At 55.0% G+C, this 22147-nt stretch overlaps 2 protein-coding genes across 5 annotated transcripts; one reads left to right on the forward strand and one right to left on the reverse strand.

Annotated features, from left to right (window-relative positions):
* The first annotated feature begins 283 nt into the window (after positions 1-283).
* On the forward strand, positions 284-13871 carry DOK4 (docking protein 4). 4 transcript variants are annotated; one of them, XM_019754359.2, is made up of 9 exons: positions 284-473; positions 5741-6001; positions 10034-10141; positions 10297-10411; positions 10694-10813; positions 10905-11094; positions 11823-11961; positions 12144-12267; positions 12385-13871. In XM_019754359.2, exons 2-9 carry the CDS (start codon positions 5936-5938, stop codon positions 12501-12503), a joined length of 981 nt encoding a protein of 326 aa, XP_019609918.1. In that variant the 5' UTR covers positions 284-473; positions 5741-5935; the 3' UTR covers positions 12504-13871. The 4 variants fall into 4 exon arrangements, with proteins under 4 accessions (XP_019609918.1, XP_074170929.1, XP_074170930.1 ...); XM_074314828.1 differs by lacking the exon at positions 284-473 and having other exon boundaries at positions 5605-6001; XM_074314829.1 differs by lacking the exons at positions 284-473; positions 10694-10813 and having other exon boundaries at positions 5605-6001.
* Positions 13820-21744, reverse strand: POLR2C (RNA polymerase II subunit C). The gene is made up of 9 exons (XM_019754399.2): positions 21584-21744; positions 21357-21406; positions 19154-19222; positions 18972-19024; positions 16496-16624; positions 16013-16064; positions 15619-15787; positions 15400-15474; positions 13820-14841 (listed from the first exon to the last, which is right to left on the reverse strand). Exons 1-9 carry the CDS (start codon positions 21667-21669, stop codon positions 14697-14699), a joined length of 828 nt encoding a protein of 275 aa, XP_019609958.1. The 5' UTR covers positions 21670-21744; the 3' UTR covers positions 13820-14696.
* Between the last annotated feature and the right edge of the window lie 403 nt (positions 21745-22147).

Below are 22147 nucleotides of genomic sequence, written 5' to 3' on the forward strand. Positions count from 1 at the left end.
GTGTGTGTCCTGAAGAAGCTGGGGGGTTGAGATTGAGTACTGGGAGCTGATGTGGGGTTCAGCTTTCAGGGACTGAGAGGCGATGTGAGATTGGGATTTGGGGCCCCGGGAAGGCCGGGTGGGCTGAGCCGGGGTAGGTACCAGAAGGGGCCGCGGAGGCGCCCTGGTGGAGATCGAGCGGCAGCGCGTGTCCCGCGGCTCGGAGGAATACGGCGGGGGCCGGCCGCCCCGAGGCCGCGCGGGCGGGGCGGAGCGGGGCGGGGTGGAAAGGGGAGCGCACCCCAGTCCCTGCCGGAGCCGGAGACCGGCAGCCGCGCCTCCCTCGCCGTCCCCGCCCGGAGTTCGGCGCCGCCGCCGCCACCCCGCCGCCGCCCCGCCGCCCCGCCGCCCCAGTCGGCCGCGCCGTGACGCCGACATGAGCCTGGCCCGCCGCCTGCCTAGCAAGCGCCCCCGACCCGGGCCGCGGCGCCCAGGTAACTAGGGGGCGCGAAGCGGGGAGGGGTCCTAGGCCAAGCCCGCGAGACCCTCGGCGACTCCAACCTGAGACCTCTCCAAGCCCAGCAGTCCTTCCCTTGGGGGAGTCCAGGGACCCGTCCCCCAAAGCTAGCCCACGCCCCTAAAACTGCCCTCCGAGCTCCGTCTACCCCGTTTTCCTCTGCAGGGGAGCCCTGTACCGGGGCCTGACCTCACTCCCACCCTACACATACCCACCAGAGAAGCCCGGGCCCCTGTGTTCCCTGTCCCTGGGCCCCCATCCTGAAGGGGCATAACCATCACAGCCCCCACTTTCCTGCTCTCTCAGCTCTCCCAATTTCCAGGAGACTGTTTCCTCTACCTCAGCTACCCCCACTGCCCACCCCCACCGGCAAATGCTTCCTGCCCTACAACTTAAACTCATGGCCAACTGCCTCCTGTCCTTGAACCTTTCTTCCCTGACCCTGGGGAAGGTGGACCCCTAACGTCCACCTTCTCCCCCAGGACCCCCAAGGCCCTGACTGCAGTTAAATGCTTTCTGTCACCGCAGGGGGGCAGGAGTGCAGTCTGGGCACTTGGGTGATGGGGGGCGGAGGAGGGCCTCTGTGCAGTCTGTCTGTCCCAAACCACAGGTCCACAGCAGTTGCCAGGACACTTTGATGGAGGGTTTGGGGCGGGCGTAGAGGTCTAAAAGTCAAGGGCAGTGAGGGGCCCGGCAGGATCACAGCAGCCCGTTCAAGGCTGGGCTTGTTTAGTGCATATTCTTTTCTTGCTCCTTTGAGGAGGATGTGGCTCCAGTGTAAGCCATTCCTATCCCCCGCCCAGGAAGGGTCCCAGGAGCTGTGCCCCCTCTTGCCCAGTTGCTTGCCTATGTGTTCCTGGAAGCTGGCTACTTCTAGCCCTTTCTTCCTGGGCAGGGCAACAGGGCTGGGCATGACCTCACCCAACAACCCTGGTCAAGGTGGAGCCTCCCAGCCAGGCCTGAACACAGTGTCAGCATTGCCTGCTCCCTCGAGGCAGCTCTGAACCAAGCTGTGGGTCTGGTGCCCGGCTGGTTCTCCAGGAACAACAATGTGCCATGGGCCAGGACAGATAGCACTGGGAAAGCCCTGGGACCCGGGGAGCCCTGCCCACACACCTCTAGAAGTTGAGCTGGTCCTGCCAGGTGGATATTGGTGGTTGTGGGAGAGAGGATGAGGACAAATCCTGGAGAAAATAAGTTCTCAATCCCCAAATATCACATACCCACTCTGCACTAGGCACCATTCCAGGTGTGGGGATGGAGCTGTTAGCTAGACAGACAAGGCCTCACATCAGGGAGCTGATATTCTAGGAGACAGTGAGCAGCGAAGCAGTAAATGAACTGATGAAGGAACAAGAAAATCCTATAGTGATGCCTGTGATGAAGACAGTGAAACGATGTGATAGCGGCTGACTGGTGGGGCTCCTTTGGCCAGGGTGGGCAGGGAAGGCCTCTCTGAGGAGGTGACCATCAAGCTGAGACCTGAATGAAGCAGCAAAATGAACCTTGGGCCCACCTGATGGAACAGTGTTGTAGGTGGTCCAGCGTGGGAAGGAGTTAGGCATGTTGCAAAGAAGAAAGGCCATACTGAGCTGGGGGAGACAAGGCCAGAGGGCTGGGCGGGGACCAGGAGAGAGCCGAGGACAGTGGTGTGAAGGCACAGCACCACTTCCCGGACTTAAGGGCCCCGGATACTGAGGCGGCTCAGATGTCCCCTCCTCCCACCATCCCTCTCTGCCCTGTTTGGTATTTGATCTCTTTGCCACCCACCTTGGATGAGACCTGCGGTGTTTCAGGGGGTGGCTCCTTGTGGGTTTTGCATAGGGGGAGATGTGAGTGGGGGCCTGGGGTGGTGAGGACCCCCTCCTGGTCCTGATAGCAATCACACTCGGGGAAAGAGGGCCCAACTATAGGTGACAGGAAATGTCCCTGGTGCTGGCTAGGATCCTGCCGATAGGATCTTCTGTGTGGGGTGGAGACAGTGAGACAACAGGGAGCCAGTGTCCAGGTAGGGCTGTCCCTGAAGCCCTGATAAGATCCGATCTGTCATGGGGTGGGGAGCCCCAGCCAAGCAGGCAGCCGCTCCTGCTCAGTCATTGGTTGCCAACAGCAGCAAGTAGCGTTTGTTCTGGAGCCAAAGCCTCCAGGCAGAATCCAGGTGCAGGGAGGGCGTGCTTAGTTAGGGTGGCTGCCCCACGGGGCAGGTGGGTCCCACCCCTCCCCTCTACTAGGCACCAGGGAGTCCCCCTGCCCCCTCCCCACAGGACACCTGTCCTTCCTGGGGAGAGGAGTGGTTCAGTCCTGATCTCTCTGTGAAGGAGTTCACAGTGGCCTGGACCAGGGATGGTACTGTCTCTGGTTGAGCAGCCAGCTGTGTAGGTGCCAAGCTGGGAGGAGAAATGGGGGCACTTGCCCCCCTACATTGTTGAGGGGGCTGCTGGGCATACTGCTTAATTTCTCTGGGTGCTCAGAGCTGAGATCAGTGGGGCCTCTTGCCTGTTGCAGGCTCCTGAGAAGCAGAACTGGTGTTGGCTCAGGAGCCATATGGAAAGTGGATGGGAGAGCTGGGGCTCCGTCAGCCCAATTTCTGGCCTGCTGAACCTGCTGTGCTCCACTCCTCTGTGCCCCATTGGGCCCACCCAGACTCAACCAGGGGCCACCTCTCTAGCTTAACACAGGGTAGTCCTTCTGGGGGCTGGGTTGGTCCTGAATCCCCCCGCCCCACCAAACACCTGATCCCACTCCCTGTCAAATTTGTGGTCTGTCCATTGGCCCTTTCCCTCTCTCCCTGCCTCCCTAACTCTCCTTTGCTGTACTGTTGTGGGTCCCAGGCTGGGTCTTGCTCTTATAAACTTCATTAGGGGCTAAGTAGGGGCCAGGACTTCCTGTGACATGTGACATGGGGCCAGAGTGAACTACCAGGCCGTTTGCCACCCAGGCTTCTCATGGAAGGTTGCTCTTCTGCTGGTTTATTTCTGTGGGGCTGATTTAGGGTCTGAGGGATGGGGCAGGGTGTAGGCCTATGGACGGATATTGTGGGGGTGTTCCTGAGAGCTTGGTGGCCACAGTCACTGGGGCATGCCACTGGGAAGGTAACTGGTAGCTCCAGGAAGGAGAGGCCTGCATTGGGCAGGTGGATCATGGTTGCAGTATGGTGGTTTTGCAGCCCTGGTCTGGGCAGCAGCTCTTGAAATAAAAACAGCCCTTGTTTTTGAGGCAGAAGCTCTGGTTCCAAAGTGGGCAGGCAGGCGCCTCATAGATTTATTTCCGTATTCAAAATAGGTGAATTTACCTTTTTTTTTTTACTGATGGGGAAACTGAGGCACAGAGATGTTAAGTGGCTTGCCCAAACCACCTGGCCAGCTGAATTCACATCCCCAGCTGTGTCCTATCCCAGGCTGCCTTGGATGAACTCTGGGGCCTCATGTTTTCTTGTAGGTGTATTCTGAAAGGGGTCTTTCATGCTGTGAACCTACAGCCAGTGGCCAGCCTGCTGTCTGTCATCTTGGAAGAGAGTTTTCTGGAACTAGTCCTTGCTGTGTGGACAAGGCAGCCCCAGGAGCAGGCAGTAGAGACAGAGCTGAGAAAATTTACCTATCTCTGACGGCCAGAGCCCAGGTGTGGCTGGGTTGTTGAGGGGACCCCAGACTTTACAGGAGGAAAGCAGACCACTTGTGTGTCCCACTTGGGAGGGTCTTGGATCCCGCAGGACTGGGACAGAGGGAGTGAATGGGCAGGGAGGTGGCTGAGCCGGTGGTGAAGGGGCCTCCAGGGTGCAAGTCGGATAGGGAAGCTTTACCCTCTCTGCCTCTCCTTGTTTGCATGTGCCCACTGGGGCAGTCCCATCTGTTCCTTGTTAGGGATTCAACACACAGGCTTCCATGAGATTAATTAATGCCAAGCTGCTGGCAGATTCAACAGCATGCCTGCCCCAGGGCTCAGTCCTGGCAGTACAGATGCCCAGCTGACCCCAGAAATGCTGCTCCATTCCCATCCAGGGGCCCTGGAGACATGGGGGGGCCATGTTGCTGGCACAGCCCTGCCCCTAAGCCTGGATGGCAGAAAGGGCTTAGACGGTGGCAGGCAGCCAGAGATGGCTGCAGGACATTCCACCCCCAGGCCTCTGTCCATCACCCACTCCAGAACTTCTCATTTGTCCCTGGCTATGCCCCAGAATTGTTGTGTGACCTTACCCGTGCCACTTATCCTCTCTGGGCAACTTTCTTTTCCCACATGTAAACTGGGTGTTGGACTGGGTCATCACTGAGACCCCCCTGAGTCTTATCTGTTGATTCATTATCTGATTCTCAGTGGCCCCTGCTGACACCCCCATTTCCGGCACCATGTTGACTTCCCCTTGGCGCTTCTCACTGTCATCTCACTAGCCTAGTTCTCCCTGTAATTAACTTCTGCGTGTATTCAGGACATAGGAACGCTGCATGGCCTGGCCAGAGCCAGCACCCTCACCAACCAGCCCAGTCTTCCCAGGCGACGGTTCTGCTTCCACAGTGGCCACCTCTGGCCGCCCCGCACATTCCTCAGGCTTATCTGGGGGCCCACCCCGCTGGACTCTGCCCTCCCACCCAGGAAGCAACACCCAAAGGAAATGCTGAAAAGTCCCAGGGGTTGGGAGTAGGGCCTGAATGGGCTAGAGGTGAAGACCCTCAGCTTCCCGCCTGGGGCTGGAGAGAACCAGGTATAGGATGGGGTGGGACAGAGGGATTTGGGGGTCTGCCGAAACTGAGGAGGCACCTCGTCCTTCACTTCAGGGAACGTGGGGTTCACTCAGAAACCAGATTCTGTGCCATCTCCTGGGGAACCCCTCCATCTCGGGAGAGTGCTCTCCTGTGGGTCTCCTGCACTTGGAGGGGACAAGTTGCCCTAAGTCTGCCCCACGTCGTCCCAGTATATAGGGCAGGACGGCAGCTCCCCGCCACCTCTGCCTCTGCCTCTGCCTCCACCCCCACCTCCACCACAGAGCCAGCGCCAGTCCTCCCAGGAAGGGGTTAACTGCTAGCCCCAGCCGGGAGGGAGGGGACTGGGCTGGACCATTTTCCTACTTGCTGCCTCCACCTCAGTTTTCCTGAATGGTTCTGTCGTCCAGGGGTGGGGAGGGAAGGGAAGGAAGAAGGGCGGGAGGAGGGAGGGAGGGAAGAGTGTGGGAAGAGGAAGGAAAAAAGAGCGAGACAGCCAGGGGAAGAGAAAGATGTCACTGTCTAATCTCCCTGTCATTTTTATTTCCAGCAGGCGCTGGGCGAAGGAGCTGCTAGAACAATGCTGAGGCGTGTGAGGTGAGGAGCCGCCGGGCTGTGTGCTGTGTGCGGAAACCCAGAAGGAGTGTCTCGAACAGGTGATCAGAGGAGCCGGAAACTGAGGCCACCTGGGCATTCCTCCCCTCGCCTTGGCCAGACCTGGCACCCAAGAGAAGGTGGGGAAACCATGGCGACCAATTTCAACGACATCGTCAAGCAAGGCTACGTGAAGATGAAGAGCAGGAAGCTGGGGGTGAGCCACCCTGCAAGGGCCCTGCCCAGGGACAGGCTCGGAGAACTTGGTCTGGAACCTGGCGGGTCGGGGACACAGCTGCCGGGCTGGGCTCTGCATCGTGCATTTGTGGTCTCGAGGCTTCTGGCCAGCGGGCTACCCAGCATGTGCCTGGGCCCCACTCTGCCTGCTGCAGCCCCCGCCCTAGCAGGACTGGCTGGCATCCCAGTGGCTGGGCCAGCGGTGGCAGCCGATGGGCAGGCAGCTCCCCAGCTATTGTTGAAGTTGTCGCCAGGGCAGCGGCAGGGGCCAGGAGCACTGGAAATGCCAGGCTGTGTCTGAGCTGAGACCAGCTTCTCACTTCCCCTCTCCGCCTTCCTGTTTCTCCCCTCCCCGATCCTGGCCTCTTTTAAGTGCCTCATCTCCCCCTGCTTCCTATTGCTTTCTGTGTACAGGTATTTATTTAGTTATTTAGTTATTTATCTTTGGTTGTTGCTTTTACCGGTAAAGAAGTGTTTGGAACGGAGAGTGTCTGGTTGTGGCGGCTGGTGGTGGTGTGAGAGGTGTACAGGCTGATGTTTATGTGGTTCCTGAATGAGAACTAGGGGCCTTGGCTCTGGGACAGGCCACTTTCCTCCAAGTCACTATCTCTGTGCTCAGTGCTTGGCCTGGAGCTGGGACTCGGAGGGTCCATAGAGATGAAGCCTCAGACACACCTGGGTGTGCACCCTCTCCCACTCCCTACTGGTGAAGAACCCCCCCACCCCCACCCCCTGCCAGAAGGCATGAGCAGGGGCCCCAGGGACCAACTGAATGAAGTTGGTTGTCCAGGAGCTGCCCCTATTTCTCTGCTAACCCTCCCCACCTCCAGTGAGGGATCTTGCAGCTGCCCCTCCCCAGTAGGAAGGAAACCCTGGTGACTGAGGTGACCCAAGCCTAGAGTTTTACCGTCTCTGGTCCCTCCCTTTCCCACTCCCCCATGGCCTTGATGGGATCAGACCGCTCAAGGCTGCCTGGCTCTCTGCCTGAGTGGGGTGGGGGAGGAGCTCCATACCAGCTCCCCTGCCTGGGTACTGGACAGAGCAGGACCCAGCAGAGGACAGAGCAGCTCTGGCTTTGGAGAGGGGCTGCCCCTCCTGCCTGACGGCCTGCAAGGGTGTGTCTTTCCAGCAGGAGACAGCAGCTGAGCAGGTGGGCATGTCGGCAGTCTTACCTGAATTTGGATTTGTGTCCCAGCCTGGGCCGCAGCCCAGGAGACTGGGCCCTGGTGGCTTTTAGCCACTCTGTTCTTATCCTGAGAGAGGGATGGAGCCCACTTGGAGCACAGAACGAGGAGACAGGCTGAGGCTGAGGTGGGGAGGCCGAGTGGGGAGGGGCCCAGCTTCTAGTATGGCTCCTCAGTCCTGTGGGCCCTGACCTAGCAGGTCCCCAGGGACCAACTGGGCTGAGGCCCTGTCCAGGACAAAGCTGACCCAGAAGGCAAGCCACTTGGGACAGCCACTGCGCTCAGCATGAGCCATGTTCTAGGAGACTGGGAACCCAGGGTGGGCACAGCCGGGAGGAGGGGTTGGGAGCTGGGGCGTGGCTGGGCGCAGTTGAGGTGCCCTCCACTTGGAATTCAGCTTACCCATGCAGACCTGATCTGAGGGGCTGTGGTCACCCCCAGGGCAGCCAGACTTTCTTGTCTCAGCCCTGCGAGGTGAGGGGGGAGGAGCTGAAAGAGATCAGGGGCCCCCCCTCCTACCTGCCAGGGCCTTCCTCCCGAGGCAGAGCTGTGGCAGAGTGTTTCTGAGGCCTGATCAAAGACCTGTGAGAAGTGAGGACGGAGGGCTCTTGAGCACAGTGGCTCCCTGGGGCAGTGTGTGTGTGTGTGTGTGTGTGTCCGTGTCCCTGTAACCAGGCAACCAGGGTGCTCAGGCCCCCAGGCCTTTGGCCCCTGATGCTGCGGGCTGCATGGAGCCCAACCTGGCAGGGCATATCTGGGTCATGTAACCATCCATTCATTCACTGTCCCTTCGTATGGTCATTCAGAGCTCTGTTAATGAGGCTACCAGAATGTGAGTACGGATTCTGAGAATAAAATACTGTCTTTGCCCTAAAGGAGTTCCCCAGCTGAGAGTTGAGGCCTGCTGTGGTATAGGTGGATAGGCCAGGGGCTGAGCCAGGATCATGGGTGCAGGGGCAGACATGCCTCCTAGGGTTCTAGACGGGAGCTAGAAATGGCATGGCTCTGGCTTCTTGGGAAGGGGCTGCCTAGGTCCCCTGGGACTCTGCCTGCTGAGGATCTAGTGCTCGCATGGCAAAACAAGGCTGGAGAGCAGGCAGGGGCGTGGGGCTATGGCCCAGAGGGCCCCTCGTCTCTTCTGCTCTGGGCCACCCATCAGTCCCCCTGTTTGCCAGTGAGAGGAGCACCAGAGATTCCAGGAGAATGGGGTCTACTGGCTTCTAGAGTGGCCACTGAATGAACAGGTACCTCCCATCCAGACTCTGGGCTGGAAGAGAGCTACAGGCAGCGGGGAGGGGGCCCAGGAAGGAAGAGTCAGCAACCCAGGAAAGTGGCTGGGTCCCCCCCTCAAGGTGTCTGACCAGCCAGCTTGCCCCTTGCAGCCTTAGAAAATGGTCTGCTCCCTCCTCCCTGGCTCCTGGACCCTTGGGAGGAGTCCAAGAAGCTATGGAGAATCTGGGTGGTTTTATGCACAGGGCCGTTGTCAGTAGTTGGATAAGGAGGGGACCTTGGCAGGGAAGACACTGTGCTCTGGGGTAACCCCAGGTTCTTGGCTCCGCCCCTTTACCTCTGAGAGCCTCTGGTTTCCCAAATGGAACAGGGAACTAACCCTGATCCCCTGCACCCCAGCGTTGGTTAGAGAATGGAAAGAGTGAGTGAGTGAAAGCCCCGGAGGTGAGAAGCGATGTTGCCCACGTCAAGCCCTCCCCCAGCTCTGACAGCAGCGGCTGTGGCCATGTGCAGGCTGGGGGCTGCCCAGGGGCTCGTTCCTGGCCCTAGGACACTCCCTCCTGTGGCTGGTGCTGCTGGGGCCTTGGGCAGAATGTCGTGGGCAATGGGCTCTGCATATTGACAGCCTGTTTCAAATACCAACTCTTACCATTTGTTAGCCATTACTCAACTTTTTGGTGCCTCAGTTTCCTTATCTATCAAGTCGAGATAATAGAACCAACCTCAAGAGTGACTCAGACTAACTGTGTAGAGTGCTAGCAAAAAGTACAAATAAGAAGCACTCAGTAAATGTTGGCTACTTATATTACAGTTGACCCTTGAACAATGCAGGGGTCAGGGGAGCAAACTCTTCTCCCCTCCACAGTAGAAAATCTGTGTATAACTCCTGACTCTCCAGGTGCCCCTCAGTATCCACGGGAGATTGGATCCGGGATCCCTGCAGATACCAAAGTCTACGGGTGCTCAAGTCCCTTATATAAAATGGCTTAGAACAGTGCCTACAGGCAGCCTTCCAGAGCCACCGATTGCCACCCACAGATTGAAAATCCTGCAAAATCCAGGGATACAGAAGGTCGACTGTATATTTATTTTAAAAAATCCACGTATAAGTGGACCCTCCTGGTTCAAACCTGTGTTGTTCAAAGGTCAACTGTACACTCAGAGCTGAGGGTAACTCAGAAGCGTGCCGTTTGTGGAACAGCCTTTCAGAGCCGGCCAAGAAATGACTGCCTTCTATACGGTGTCAGAGGGGCAATAAAGTGGGGGAGGGGAGTTATCACTTTGTGAGGGGTGAAATGTCTAGTACATTGTTTTGTATACCTGAAACTAATTTAAAAAAAATTTTGGTGGATTAAAGAATGTAGAACTTACATTGAATAGAAAAAAAGAAAAAGAAATGACTGCCTTTTCAATTTGGGAAGGGGTTCTCACCCCAGGGCCGTGTCATGCTGTCAGCAGTCCCCAGGTTTTCTCCTGAGCTGGGGCTCCCGCGAAGGCTGTGTGGCACTGCCCCCCGCGGTAGGCAGGGGTAACTGCAGGGCCATGTTGCGTGGGAATGGTCCTGAGAAATCTCACTCCCTTGTCTTCTTGCCCCACAGATCTACCGCAGGTGCTGGCTGGTGTTCCGGAAATCCTCCAGCAAAGGGCCCCAGCGGCTGGAGAAGTATCCAGATGAGAAGTCCGTGTGCCTCCGAGGCTGCCCCAAGGTTAGGGGGCCTGGGCCCTAGCTCCCCTAACCTGTGAGCAATGATGATTCAAGAGTCCAGAGGTTCAAGGGTACCCTCCAGGGGGTGGCAGAACTGTGGGGGATGCAAAGGGAGGTGCTCTGGCCTGGCTGAGTCCTTTGTGGATACTGTCCCAGGTGACCGAGATCAGCAACGTTAAGTGTGTCACGAGGCTCCCCAAGGAGACCAAGAGGCAGGCAGTGGCCATTATCTTCACTGATGACTCAGCCCGTACCTTCACCTGTGACTCAGGTGAGGCGCTGGGGCTGCAGACCTCCATCCAGCCTCCCTGGGCCAGTCGTGTTCCAGTGGTCCAGTCAGGAGGCGGAGCATGGCTAGCCCTGGCAGGAATGATGGGTGAGGGTGGGGTTGCCTTTGAGGGAGCCGGCCCGCAGAATGAAGTGGGGCAGGCAGGCAGAATCCACTGGCCTTGCCCTCCCTGCCTTGCACAGTGGGGTAGCTCAGGCTGAGGAAGATGGGTGGGCTGTTGGGGGACCCTGAGTGGGCAGCATGATGAGGTACCATTTTCTCCAGAGCTGGAGGCAGAGGAGTGGTACAAGACGCTATCCGTGGAGTGTCTGGGGTCGCGGCTCAACGACATCAGTCTGGGAGAGCCAGACCTCCTGGCCCCAGGGGTGCAGTGTGAGCAGACGGGTGAGGCCTGGCCCTGGGGCGGTGGCGGGGAGAGAGGGCAGGAGGCCCCGTGGGAAGCTCCAGGCCCACTCCAGATCTTCTCCCACTCCAGATCGCTTCAACGTCTTCCTGCTGCCCTGCCCCAACCTGGATGTATATGGCGAGTGCAAGCTGCAGATCACCCACGAGAACATCTACCTCTGGGACATACACAACCCCCGCGTGAAGCTCGTCTCGTGGCCCCTTTGCTCATTGCGCCGCTATGGCCGGGATGCCACACGCTTTACCTTCGAGGCTGGCCGGTAGGACCCTGTTGCCTCCTCACCCTGTCCTACCATGGTCATGATGGTGTCTGCCATTCACTCTGTGTCAGGCATTGTGCTGGGAGCTTAACTTAATGTATCGGCATAGCAATCCAAAAGGGAAGGTAATATTCCCATTTCACAGATGAAGAAATTGAGGCTTATGGAAGGCAGATGAAGTGAAACTGTTTACCAAAAGTCAAACTGCTTGGGCTCAAAGAAAATGATGGCACTGGCACTTACTAGCTCTGGGATTGCGGGCCCGAGTCTCAGTTTCCTCACATGTTACATAGGGGATAAGAAACAGACCTAACCTCAGGATTATGGTGAAGATTGAAATCAACCGTAGTGTGAACTCTGGAGCCAGCTTGCCTAGACTTGAACTCCGTGTAATTCCCTATGTAACCTTGGTGAAGTTACTTACCTTGTGAATGCCTCAGTTTCTTCATCTGTAAAGTGAGAAAACTAATAATGAGGAAACTGTAATAGTGTGTAGACCAGAAGGGGGGTAGGGTTGGAGAAAACTGAATGGGTTAATTCTTGTAAAGCATTTACACCACCACCTGACACATCAAAAATGCCCAGCGCGTTCGAGCTATGTGGTCAGACCCCCGGACGACAGCCCTGCCTGTTCCCAAGAGGGCCTGGGGTACAGGAGAGCCCAACCACGCACATGTATGTGTGGTGGGGTCCCCACCACCTTGCCCTCCATGCCACTGTGTCCTCAGGATGTGTGACGCTGGGGAAGGGCTCTACACCTTCCAGACGCAGGAAGGGGAACAGATTTACCAGCGGGTCCACAGTGCCACCCTGGCCATCGCCGAGCAGCACAAGCGGGTCCTGCTAGAAATGGAGAAGAATGTGAGGGTGAGGCAGTGGGCATCTCAGTCCAGGGTCCAGGGGAGGCTGTGGGCGGGCTGGCCGAGAGCCTGGGGGGTGCCAGCTGTCTCCACTTGGTGTATAGAGGCAGGCAGGGTCTTGGGCTGGCTGCTTAGGGACAGGCCACTGCCCCCGGGGCTAATGGGCAGGCCCCCTTCTCTGCCCCACAGCTGCTGAACAAGGGCACAGAACATTACTCCTACCCCTGCACGCCCACCACCATGCTACCCCGCAGTGCCTACTGGCACCACATCACGGGCTCCCAGAATATTGCCGAGGCCTCCAGCTATGCCGGTGAGTCCCTGCAGGGCCCCCCACGCACCTGCCACGAGGCTCCGTGGAAGACGAGGCCTTCTGGGCAGAGGTCTTTGGATCTGGTCCTGAGTCCTGAGCCTGCCTCTGTGTCCGCAGGTGAGGGGTACGGGGCAGCCCAGGCCAGCTCGGAAACGGACCTCCTCAACCGATTCATCCTGTTAAAGCCAAAGCCCCCCCAGGGGGACAGCAGCGAGGCCAAGACCCCGGGCCAGTGACAGCCGGGCTAGTGTGCACAGTGACTGCTGGGGCTGCCTGCGGCGTGCTGTGGACAGCCTCGAGGGGCTGTCGGCCCCTGGAGCAAGGGCCTGGACAAAGGGAGCAAGCTGTCCCTTCCTTGCCCCCAATGGTAAGGCTGGACCAAGGCAAAGGGCTGGCCACACCACCTGAGCATGTGTGAGGGGCTGGAGCTGCCATGGGACTATATACTGTTAAGGATTTTAATATATACGGCTTATGACATATTCTGTATTAATGAATTTCCCCATCCCTCCCTGCCACCACATACACATTTTTTAACCCCATGACCAAGCCACAGTCCAGGCTGGTTTTGAACGTGCCTGTCCTCCATGGCACAGCCCCCCTGCTGCCAGGACTTGCTTGAGCTGCCAGGGCCGAGGGAGACAATCAGCTGGCTGCTGGCCTTTCCCAGGCAGCCCCAGGGCTAACACAGCAGGTGGCTTTCCAATTCCTCTGGGCCTAGAGTGGCACAGGAAGGATCTGAACTTACACTGCCACTTGGTGGCCTTGCACTTGAGGAGTTTTAAGCAGAGGTGACATCTGGTTGACACCTCAGGTGAAAATCTAGTTTGAAAAAGGAAATTTCTGCCCAGGTTCCTTCCTTCTTAGTAGGCTGAGGAGATACCCTGGGGGTAAGGGTGCTGGTAACCTCAGGCAGAGGACGGCGGTAGGATGGCCAGTCCCAGTCCCGAGTTCTTTCCTGACCTAGGGCCAGGCCAGGAGGGAAGGCCGTGGCAGGACTGCCGTGGGGAGCAGCCTGCTGCCCTCTCACTGACATGGGACGGGCAATGCCCCCCTTTGCGGGGGGGCCCCTCTCCGTTTGGCCACCCAATGGCCAGCCAAAAGCACTCAGAAACCGAGCCTTCCCCATTTCCTCCTCCCCACATGGTGCTGAGGCTCCCTGCTGACATGCAATTAAAGCAATTGATTTTCTAGTGCTGGTATTTATTGACTACCGGGCAGAAGGGCTATCTTTCTATTCACATCAAACCTTTGGTTGTGTGTGGTTTTTGTTTTTATTTTTTTTAATATGTTAGGGTTCTAATTTGTGGGAACAGACCTTGTTACCTTGTTGTAAATAACCACTATTCAAGTTGTGGCAGGAGGATGATAAAGAGGCCCCTCCAGCAGAGCCCTGGAGCCAGGGAGGTGGCCACAGCCAGCTCAGCTCTGAACTTGACCCAGGGAATAACAACCCAGAGAATAAGCTAGTCTGAAGACGAGAGCCTGGCCCAAGGCCTCGGAGAGGAGGCAGAGCTGGCTGGCTCAGCTAGTGGCACGATGACGCATGAAGGAGATTATGTTGTGCTCTTTATTGCCAAAAATAAAAACTTTTAAAAAGACAACTACTGTTAATCAATGAATATCCCTTCCTTTCTGCACTGGGTCTCTGGTTTTCCCCCAGGCTCCTGCCAGGCTGCCTAATTAACTGCTTTGGGTATGTTCCTACTTGCAGGACTAAGGGGTCAAGGCCAGACCTTCATTAAGGCCCTTGCCCACCCCAAACTAAATAATTGGGCCACTGGCAGTAAGGTCGTAACTGATGGGTAAAGAATGAAACACAGGGTTTATTGGGTTGGGAGAGGGGGTGCAACCAGGGTCTAACACTGTTCTCAAAGGGTTCTCAGATTAGGAATACTTGGGAATTTGAGTCAAGTGACAGTAGGCTGGCCCTGGGCAGGGACTGGGTTTGTAGGCAGCCTGAATGGGGGTCCTAGCACTCAATCCCAACATCATCAACCTAGGGTATAACTGAAAATTCCAACTTTTGGACAGAAAGTAAAGAGGTGAAATGACCAAAAGAGGCGAGTCCAGCTCTGGGGTGCGCCACGGGGAAGCAGTACGGCCCCTACAGGCAGATTAGGAAATGGAGTAAGGGACGTCCTGGGGAGTGCTACTGGCAATTAGCAGGCAGGGCCAGGGGTGCTACGTGTCCAGGAAAAGACTGCCTGGCCTCAGATACCACTGGCACCCCTAATAACTTATCTGTGACTGAGCAAGGCTGGGATGGGCCTACCCTTCCCCACTGCTACCTTTCTAGTCTGTTCTGACGGTTTGCCAAGAAGCTGGAGCAACAGCTGTCCAGACGCCAGAAGCTAAGAGTCTCAGGCAAGACCTGAAATGCAGCTGCTGGCTCGGATCCCCTTTTTGCTAGAACAGGTGAGCTGCAGTTAGTTTATGGTGAGGACGTCACTCTGGATCTCGTGGCTTAACTGGGTCTGTAAATCACTCAGCTTCTTCTTCAATCCAGAGAGGGCTGAGAGGACGATGGTTTCAGGGCGCAGAGAGCCACAGGACTCCACGTTGTAGTAAAACCTGAGAAGCAGGAGTCCGGTGAGAGCCCTCCCTGAGGCGCTGGCTCCCAAGCTTTGGCCATGGCCACCCTTCCTCCCTCCCTCCCAAGTCTTGATTTCTTTCCCACCGGGAACTCAACCTTGCCCCAGGGTTGACCTCCAACGTCTTTCAAACAGTGGTCCCAGTGCACGTTATAGGACCTCAAGGAGGCTTTGTGAAAACCTGAAAACACGTCTGTGTGGATGTACTCCACACTGAGGAGACAGTGTAAGACCAAACAGGCATGGTCGCACGCTCCAGCATCGTGTTCCTCACTAGAAGACTAGTCAGTTTGTTCTCAGGTTGACGCCGTCTTTGGAGGTTGACATCCAGAATAGGAACAGCTTGGCTAACTGGAGGCCCCTCTTTCTCAGTGACTAAAAGTGGGATCTGCCCTGGGATGTGCACACATCATGGGTTCAGCAGTTACTGGCCACCCCGCAGCTAGGACGTGAAGGAACGGGCCGCCCTAGCTCAGAGCCTGCACCAGAACTGTACCTTCTTCCACACATGACCCTCACGCGCGGGCCAGGGTCTTACCTCTCTGGCTTGCCGTTGGGGTCGTAGGGAGCCTGTGACTCATCCTCATCCAGCTCTGAGTACTCACTCTTTGGCCTAGAGTCAAGCACAGGTCAGCACAGGGTTCTATGCTGCTTCCAGGACACCGTGTCCACACTGAGCCTGTCCCACCTGTCACCAGGAGCCACGTCCAATCTCCCCCACCCTCACCGCCTGCCCTCACTCCCAGCTGCGGCCTACCATTCCTCTGGTTTGGGATATACTGTGTGCCTCAGGGCATTGTCGGGATCGTATTCAAAAGCCACCCCCGCAGTCGGGTTCCACTTGGCATGCTCCTTGCCAAAGCCCTTCTTGGCATAGGCGCGCAGTCTCAGCTCCTGGCTCTTTCTCAGCTTGACGATGAGGATGTCTGCGGGGAGAGGCGGGAGTCAGTCAAGGGCCAGGGAGGCATGGTCGGTCCTCCAAGTTTTGGCCTGGAGTGCCACTGGAAGGCCATACACATCTGGAAAATGGGTCAAAGGCCAGCTGCCAGGGAGACAGGCAGCACGAGAGGGTGCGTCACACCTCTGCCTCCCTGCTGGCCTGCAAAGGGGCAGGTTGGGTTGCCACGTGCACACTCACTCCAGCCCCTTACCATCCTGTTCCACGTAGTCATTGGGGTCATTATCTCGGTTCCGGGATGTCACCTGCAGGAGCCCAAACAGAGACATTTGTTAGCTGTTCATCTTCCCAGCCACTCCTCTGGCCACTACCTTCCAGCACTTCCGATCGCCACCTACCAACCAGGGATGGAATGCCTGGGAATGAGGGGGTAGAAGTGCCTACTGGGGCCCAGTCGGTGCTTGTGACTGTACTCCAAGCCCCACTTCACAGCTTTGGGACAGCCTTCTGTCAAAACAGTACCATGGCCCTTTCAGGTGTCCTGGGATGACAGAGGGCATACAGCACCAACAAAGCTCCTGTCCACCTTAGCACTTCCAGGCACCAGGTTCAGGTTAAGGCAGAGGGTAACATGGGGAAGGTCAGTGTCTTAGAAGAATCCACCCCCGTCTGGCCCACTTGGGCCAGAAGGTGAAGAGCAAGGTCCTGGGCAGGAAAGGTGTTCTCAGACTCTGACCGGAATGACCCGGGGGCTGTTGGAGATAAGGTCTCGAGATGTGACGTGACGAGTTTGGTCTTCGTTGCACCGGACGTCGAGAGTGAACTCCACTGAGCACTCGGGGCAGAACTCCTCACACGTGCAGTCCTGAGGTGGGAAGAGAAGCAGGAGTGAGTCTACGGAGAGATGGCGGATCCTGTGCTCCCTGCGTCTAACAGCCAGTTCCTCCAGTCTCTTCATCTGTAAAAAGGTTGGCCCGTCTCTCGTGAATTGTGTCAATCTGGTACAGCTTCTCTTGGGATGCTCAAAGGCAAGCACCTCCCAGTTTAGAGACAACCCGTACAGGCCGACACCCACGCTTCCTTCCCTGCCCACCAGCGACCAGCCCCACTGCGAGACGCACCTCTAACATCTCAGCCTGGCCCTCCGAGCACTCTTCCTCAGGGAACCACGGCGCTAAGCTTTCCTACTCTCGTCCAGCTTGCCCAGGAACTTAGTGGACTAGCTCGGGAACATAATCATCATTTAAAATAAAATGATCCAGGGAACAATAGAAAACAAGTACTCTTCAAGTTCTAGGTTACTGACCTTGTCTAAAAAAACCAAAGCTTTCATGGAAAATTTCATACACTCACCACAGCTGAGAAGACTGTAATAGACCGCCACCGTGTAACCATCACTTAGCTTCAACAATTATCAACAGTTTGCCATTTAAGTTTAAGTTTGCCATTTAATCAGTTTAAGCAACTGATTCTTGAAACAACCCATGCCCTGCTAGGGACTATCTGCTACAGTTTAACTTCAGGCAGGAAGAGAGTTGCTAGATTACAATCAAACTGTTCTCCCCTCTCACCAGTAAGGAAAATCCAACCAACTTTTGATGTTTTTGAGATGATGAGGGAGAACTACAGGCCACACCTGGCCAGTCTGCAGTCACACACAGGTGAGGTGGGAAGGCAACTTAGACCTGCGAGACTGAATCATTCTTAGAAATTTGAAATGGAAGAATCGAAACATAATGGAAGATACTCAACCTTAAAAAAACAACAAAAAAGGATAATGAAAGGAGGAGTCTGCTTGAGATAAAAAGAGACTAAAGAGGTATAACGGCCAAATGCAATATATAAAAATCTTGGTTAGATCACAAACAAACAAAAAAACAATAAAGGACATTTGCGGGACAACTAGGAAAATCTGAATATGAACTGTACATAGATATTACAAATTAGTGCTAATTTTCTTAGGCATGATAATATGGTTATGTAGGAAAATATCCTTATTCTCAGGATATATGTGTTGAAGTAGCGAGGGGGGAAGTATCATGGTACCTACAACTTTCTTTCAAATGGTTCAGCAAAAATAATAACATATATATAAAAAACAAAGCAAATGTAACAAAATATTAACAACTGGTAACTAAAGGTGAAAAGTAAAGGAAAGTAAATGGGTATTTATTATTCTATTTAAACTTTTCTGTAGATTTTCGGGGGGGGGGGGGAAGGACCATACCATCTTTCAGTAAATATAATACTAGAAAAAAATTTAATGGAAGGGATTGCTGGGAAATAGGTCATGCATATCTTTATATAAGATATTGCCAAACTGCTCTTCAATTGGTTGTACACCTGTCCCCACCAATATCTGTACTTTATTTCTTAGCAACAAAAATCTGGAGATGTGAAACAAATAAGGCAAAATGTTCAAATGGGACAAGTTGTTTGCTGGGAGCACGAGTATCCGAGTATCCGTTATATTAGCTCCACACGGTGCCGTGTGCTTAAGCATATCTTTTAAAAAATACATATATATTTACAAGACATCTAATCAGCCACCACAAAAATGACAGGCCCTTGGGAATTAGAAGGTGGGCTGATTCAGGATCACCCAAAGCCATCAAGAGGGAATAGTCTCGAGCTGTTCTCTAATACAGTCCTGGCGAACAGCGGCAGGTAACCTACTCCTCTCCGGCGCTCTCACTAGTCCGAGGCCAGTTACCGTGTATCAAAGAGGAAACACGGCCCAAGAGGAAAGGAGCCACGTTTTATAGATCTGGCAGACACCAGCACTCCCATCCCTCAGGTGCTGCTCTGTGGGGCAGTCCCACTCCCTCTCCTCATCTGCGCCCCTGCACCCCTAACTCTTATTGACTCTCTTTAGCCTCCTAGGCCCGTCACTGGGCAGAGATGCTCTGGAAAGCAGGGTCTGAACAGGTCAGACTCTGAAAAGAAACACCACGCACCCCACCCATTCGGTATAAATGGGCATGCTGGTATATACCCCCTCCTCCTGTGTGACGGGCTAGGCTCGGACGCCCCGTGAGCCTAATCAATCTGAGGATCCTCGGAACCAAAGACTAACGCCTGCCCTGGACTCTACACAACACCTCCATGCTGTCTTTCTAAAGGCTAGAAGCAAAGTCCGTGTCAGGAAATCCTTCTGAGAACCGAAGGCCCCGCCTCCCTAGTCCCACATGCCCCCCAGTCACCGAGCGTACCCGGGAGTACTGCAGCTTATCCACGATGTCGTCACTAGTGAGGGGGATTAATCCTGGAAGACACAGAAAAGCGCTTTGTAGAAGGTCTGTGGACAAGCCAAGTCCCCTTGGGAGCGAAGAGACTTCCTCTCTGACACCAGGCACAGCCCCTTCCCTTTCACCTTCCAACACCCGGCACTCACCAAGTCTGTGCGCGATGAACTCGTCATGAAGGACTGAAGAATTGGCATCAATTTGAACCCAGTCGATAGCTGAAAAATGACGGTAGCAGACATTCAGCTTAGCCACCAAATTCACCTAAAGACTTAGAGCAGGGGTTCACACCATATACCCACTTTCCTACTCAGGCAGGTTTAACGAAGAGGGTTCCCCTGTACCACACAGAAAAACACTGACTTAGAGCTGAGTTTCTCAGAGCTGAATATTTCCGTGAGAAGCACTCACCTGCTATTCATGCCAACACCAAATCCAAGAACACAAACTATTTGGGTACTTAAAAGTTACGGAAAACCTCACCCAGGTAACACAGACTTCTGGTCCATATCTCATTTTATGATATGATGACCGGATTACCCAATTTAACACTTTATTATTACTCACTCAATGTCTACAGACTACAGAATTCCTTTCATGGACAAGGCGTACTAAAAACCAGTACCTACCAGCAACGAGCTAATAAGAGAGGAAGGAGTCTATGCTCAAACACACTTGCCTTAAAGACACATTCATTCATAAACATCTGCATGTAAACAAATTCATAAAGCAAATGGCACTGGAGCCCAATTGCCAAATGACACTAGGAACAGAGGTCAGAAGAGGACTGGACAAAGCCAGGCCCCAACGCTGTGCTGACCTGTGTTTGACTCTAGGCCATGGATGAGGAGAGTCACAGGTTCCCCAGGACCCCAACGGCAAGCCAGAGAGGTAAAACCCTGGTCCAGCATGTGTAGGTCAAGTGTGTAAGAACATACAGTTTTGGTGCAGGCGCTGAGTTAGGGAGGCCCGTTCCTTCATGTCCTAGCCGAGGGGCCAAAAACTGCTGGACCCATGATGTGTGCACATCCTAGGGCAGATCTACGCTTCCTATTGCTTCCCCCACCCCAGTGAAATAAGAGCCATGAGCCAAGCTCTTCTGCCTCTGCCCCTTTACTCCCCCTGCCCCTGCCCCTGGCATGCCCTTACCCGCCCCTGAGCAGGTTAAAATCCTCTGAGCCTCCAATAAGCCAAACCTTGCCTTCCCTCCATGATATATGTATGACCACTCCGTCCCTGTAGGCCCCTCCCTCACAACATTCTGCCCAGATTTCTCTCAAGACACTGGTCATATTGTGCCTTGTGCTATATTTGCTTATGTGTTGTCTCTACCTCAAGCTTCAAAAATTCTTTGGAGCAGGGTCTCCGGATGTCTTAACTTTTGTATTCCTAGCTGTGACCTGGAATGTAGCAGGTTCTCAGTTATTATTTGCAGAACTGAATTTGTGGGAAAAGTGGCACTTGGGCTCAGAATGTTAGGGCTGCAACATAAAGTACGACTCCTTCATTTTTGATTAGGTAGAGGGAGGACCAGTACGCCCAGCTCTGAGTTGAAGTGACTGGGGGTGGTAGTGGTGGATAAACAACCACATTCTCTTGTTTAGCAATCACGTGGCCTGCTTATTTCCTTAGGAGTCTGCACTCTTGATACAGCAGCTCTGAACCACAGCAGACAGATCCTCCCTCCTCTAAGCACCAACAACACTGAAGCTCTGCTTCTCACTTCTCCTGAAATACTGATCCACTAATGCTGTCCTGCATGATTAGTGTTGTCTGTGGCTTCACCTTTTCCCTGCAACTTCATCACAGGGCCCACGAGGGCAAGAACTCTGTACTACACAGTTTTGCATTCCCAATGCCCAGCACCACTGCCTTGCACTTGTATGTTCCATACATGCAGTTGAAGGAACAGATTCATAAAAAGACATCTACCAGCACTGAACACACACTAAACGCAAGGCACTTAACAGAGATAACCTCACTTGATATCACCAAGACACCAGATACTAATGTTACAGAGGAAACTGCAGCCCCCAGTTTAGTACCTTGCCCGTTTCACAGAGCAGTAAGTGAAAACACTATTCGAACCCAAGTTCGCAGACTTCTGAACCCACACTCTTCACCAATGCAAATGTGGGAGTGAACGAACCTAAGTGGCCCGTGAAAGCCAGGGAGGTGGTCAGAAGTGGCCTTGGGCCAAGGGCGCAGGGGCCTATCTAGTCCCCAGAACTGCTGTTCTCTCCACACCCCTACCCCCGGCCCAAACCAAGGACTGGAGCCCCAAGGTGTGTGTGTTGGGGGGTGCGAGGAACGACTTGTGGCCCTGGCAACGAGGAGGCGGGCGTCGCTTACCTATTATGGGCACCTCAGCGATGAAGACCCTCCGAATAGAATTGGCCACCCTGAGGGATGAAAACCAAGCGGCGTGAGGACCCTGCAGCCTCAAAAGGCCAGTCCCGCGACCCGCGGTTCCCAAAGTGAAAACCCTGGCACAGGTGGGCCAGCGGACACGACCCTCCGCCCCGCCCGGGCTTGAGCCCCGGCGCTCCAGAGTCGCCAGCTTCCCTCAGCGGACTTACGCCAGGTCCGTATTCTCGATGATAAACTTGACATTCTCGTCGGTGAGCTCCGTGATGCGCACGGTGGGCTGATTGGCGTACGGCATCGCGCCCCGCCGACCCGCTGGTCTCCGGCGTCAGCCGCACAGCGCGCCGCCGCACCGGAAGTCACCGGAAGTCGGTCGGCGCGGCCTCCGCCGCTCCCGCGGAGACTCGCTCACAGCGCCACCTGCTGCTCGGAGGCCAGCACTGCTCCGGGCCCGCCGTTTTCTACCCACCACCTGGTTTGAATGCACCAGGTTCAATCATTTCCGAAGGCGATTTGGCAAAACGTGCATACACACCCTTGACTCAACAATAACACTTCCAGGAATTCATACTGCCGAAATACTGGCAGTTGTAAGCAAAGATACAAGTACAGGGCCGATCACTGCAGCAGTTTTAACAGCAAAACATAAAACCAATTGTCCATTGACAGAAAACTGGTGAAATATATAAACATAGGAATACTATGCGGTATGTCTTTAAAAAGAACAGTTTGTACATTTACGGAAGAACGAAAGTATACTTTAGCAAAGTATACTT

This window comes from Rhinolophus sinicus, linkage group LG11 (assembly GCF_036562045.2).
Source record: "Rhinolophus sinicus isolate RSC01 linkage group LG11, ASM3656204v1, whole genome shotgun sequence".
NCBI lineage: Eukaryota > Metazoa > Chordata > Mammalia > Chiroptera > Rhinolophidae > Rhinolophus > Rhinolophus sinicus.

What these genes read in the sequence shown, in the direction of transcription:
- DOK4 (XM_074314827.1), top strand. Translation starts at nt 5,936, where the DNA reads ATGGCGACCAATTTCAACGACATCGTCAAGCAAGGCTACGTGAAGATG. An exon ending in GGTGCAGTGTGAGCAGACGG is followed by an intron (nt 10,814 to 10,904) that starts GTGAGGCCTGGC and finishes CTCCCACTCCAG; the next exon opens with ATCGCTTCAACGTCTTCCTG. An exon ending in TTTACCTTCGAGGCTGGCCG is followed by an intron (nt 11,095 to 11,822) that starts GTAGGACCCTGT and finishes CTGTGTCCTCAG; the next exon opens with GATGTGTGACGCTGGGGAAG.
- POLR2C (XM_019754399.2), bottom strand. Translation starts at nt 21,669, where the DNA reads ATGCCGTACGCCAATCAGCCCACCGTGCGCATCACGGAGCTCACCGAC. An exon ending in ATAAGCTGCAGTACTCCCGG is followed by an intron (nt 16,625 to 18,971) that starts GTACGCTCGGTG and finishes TTCCCACCTCAG; the next exon opens with GACTGCACGTGTGAGGAGTT. An exon ending in TGACTACGTGGAACAGGATG is followed by an intron (nt 15,788 to 16,012) that starts GTAAGGGGCTGG and finishes CTCTCCCCGCAG; the next exon opens with ACATCCTCATCGTCAAGCTG.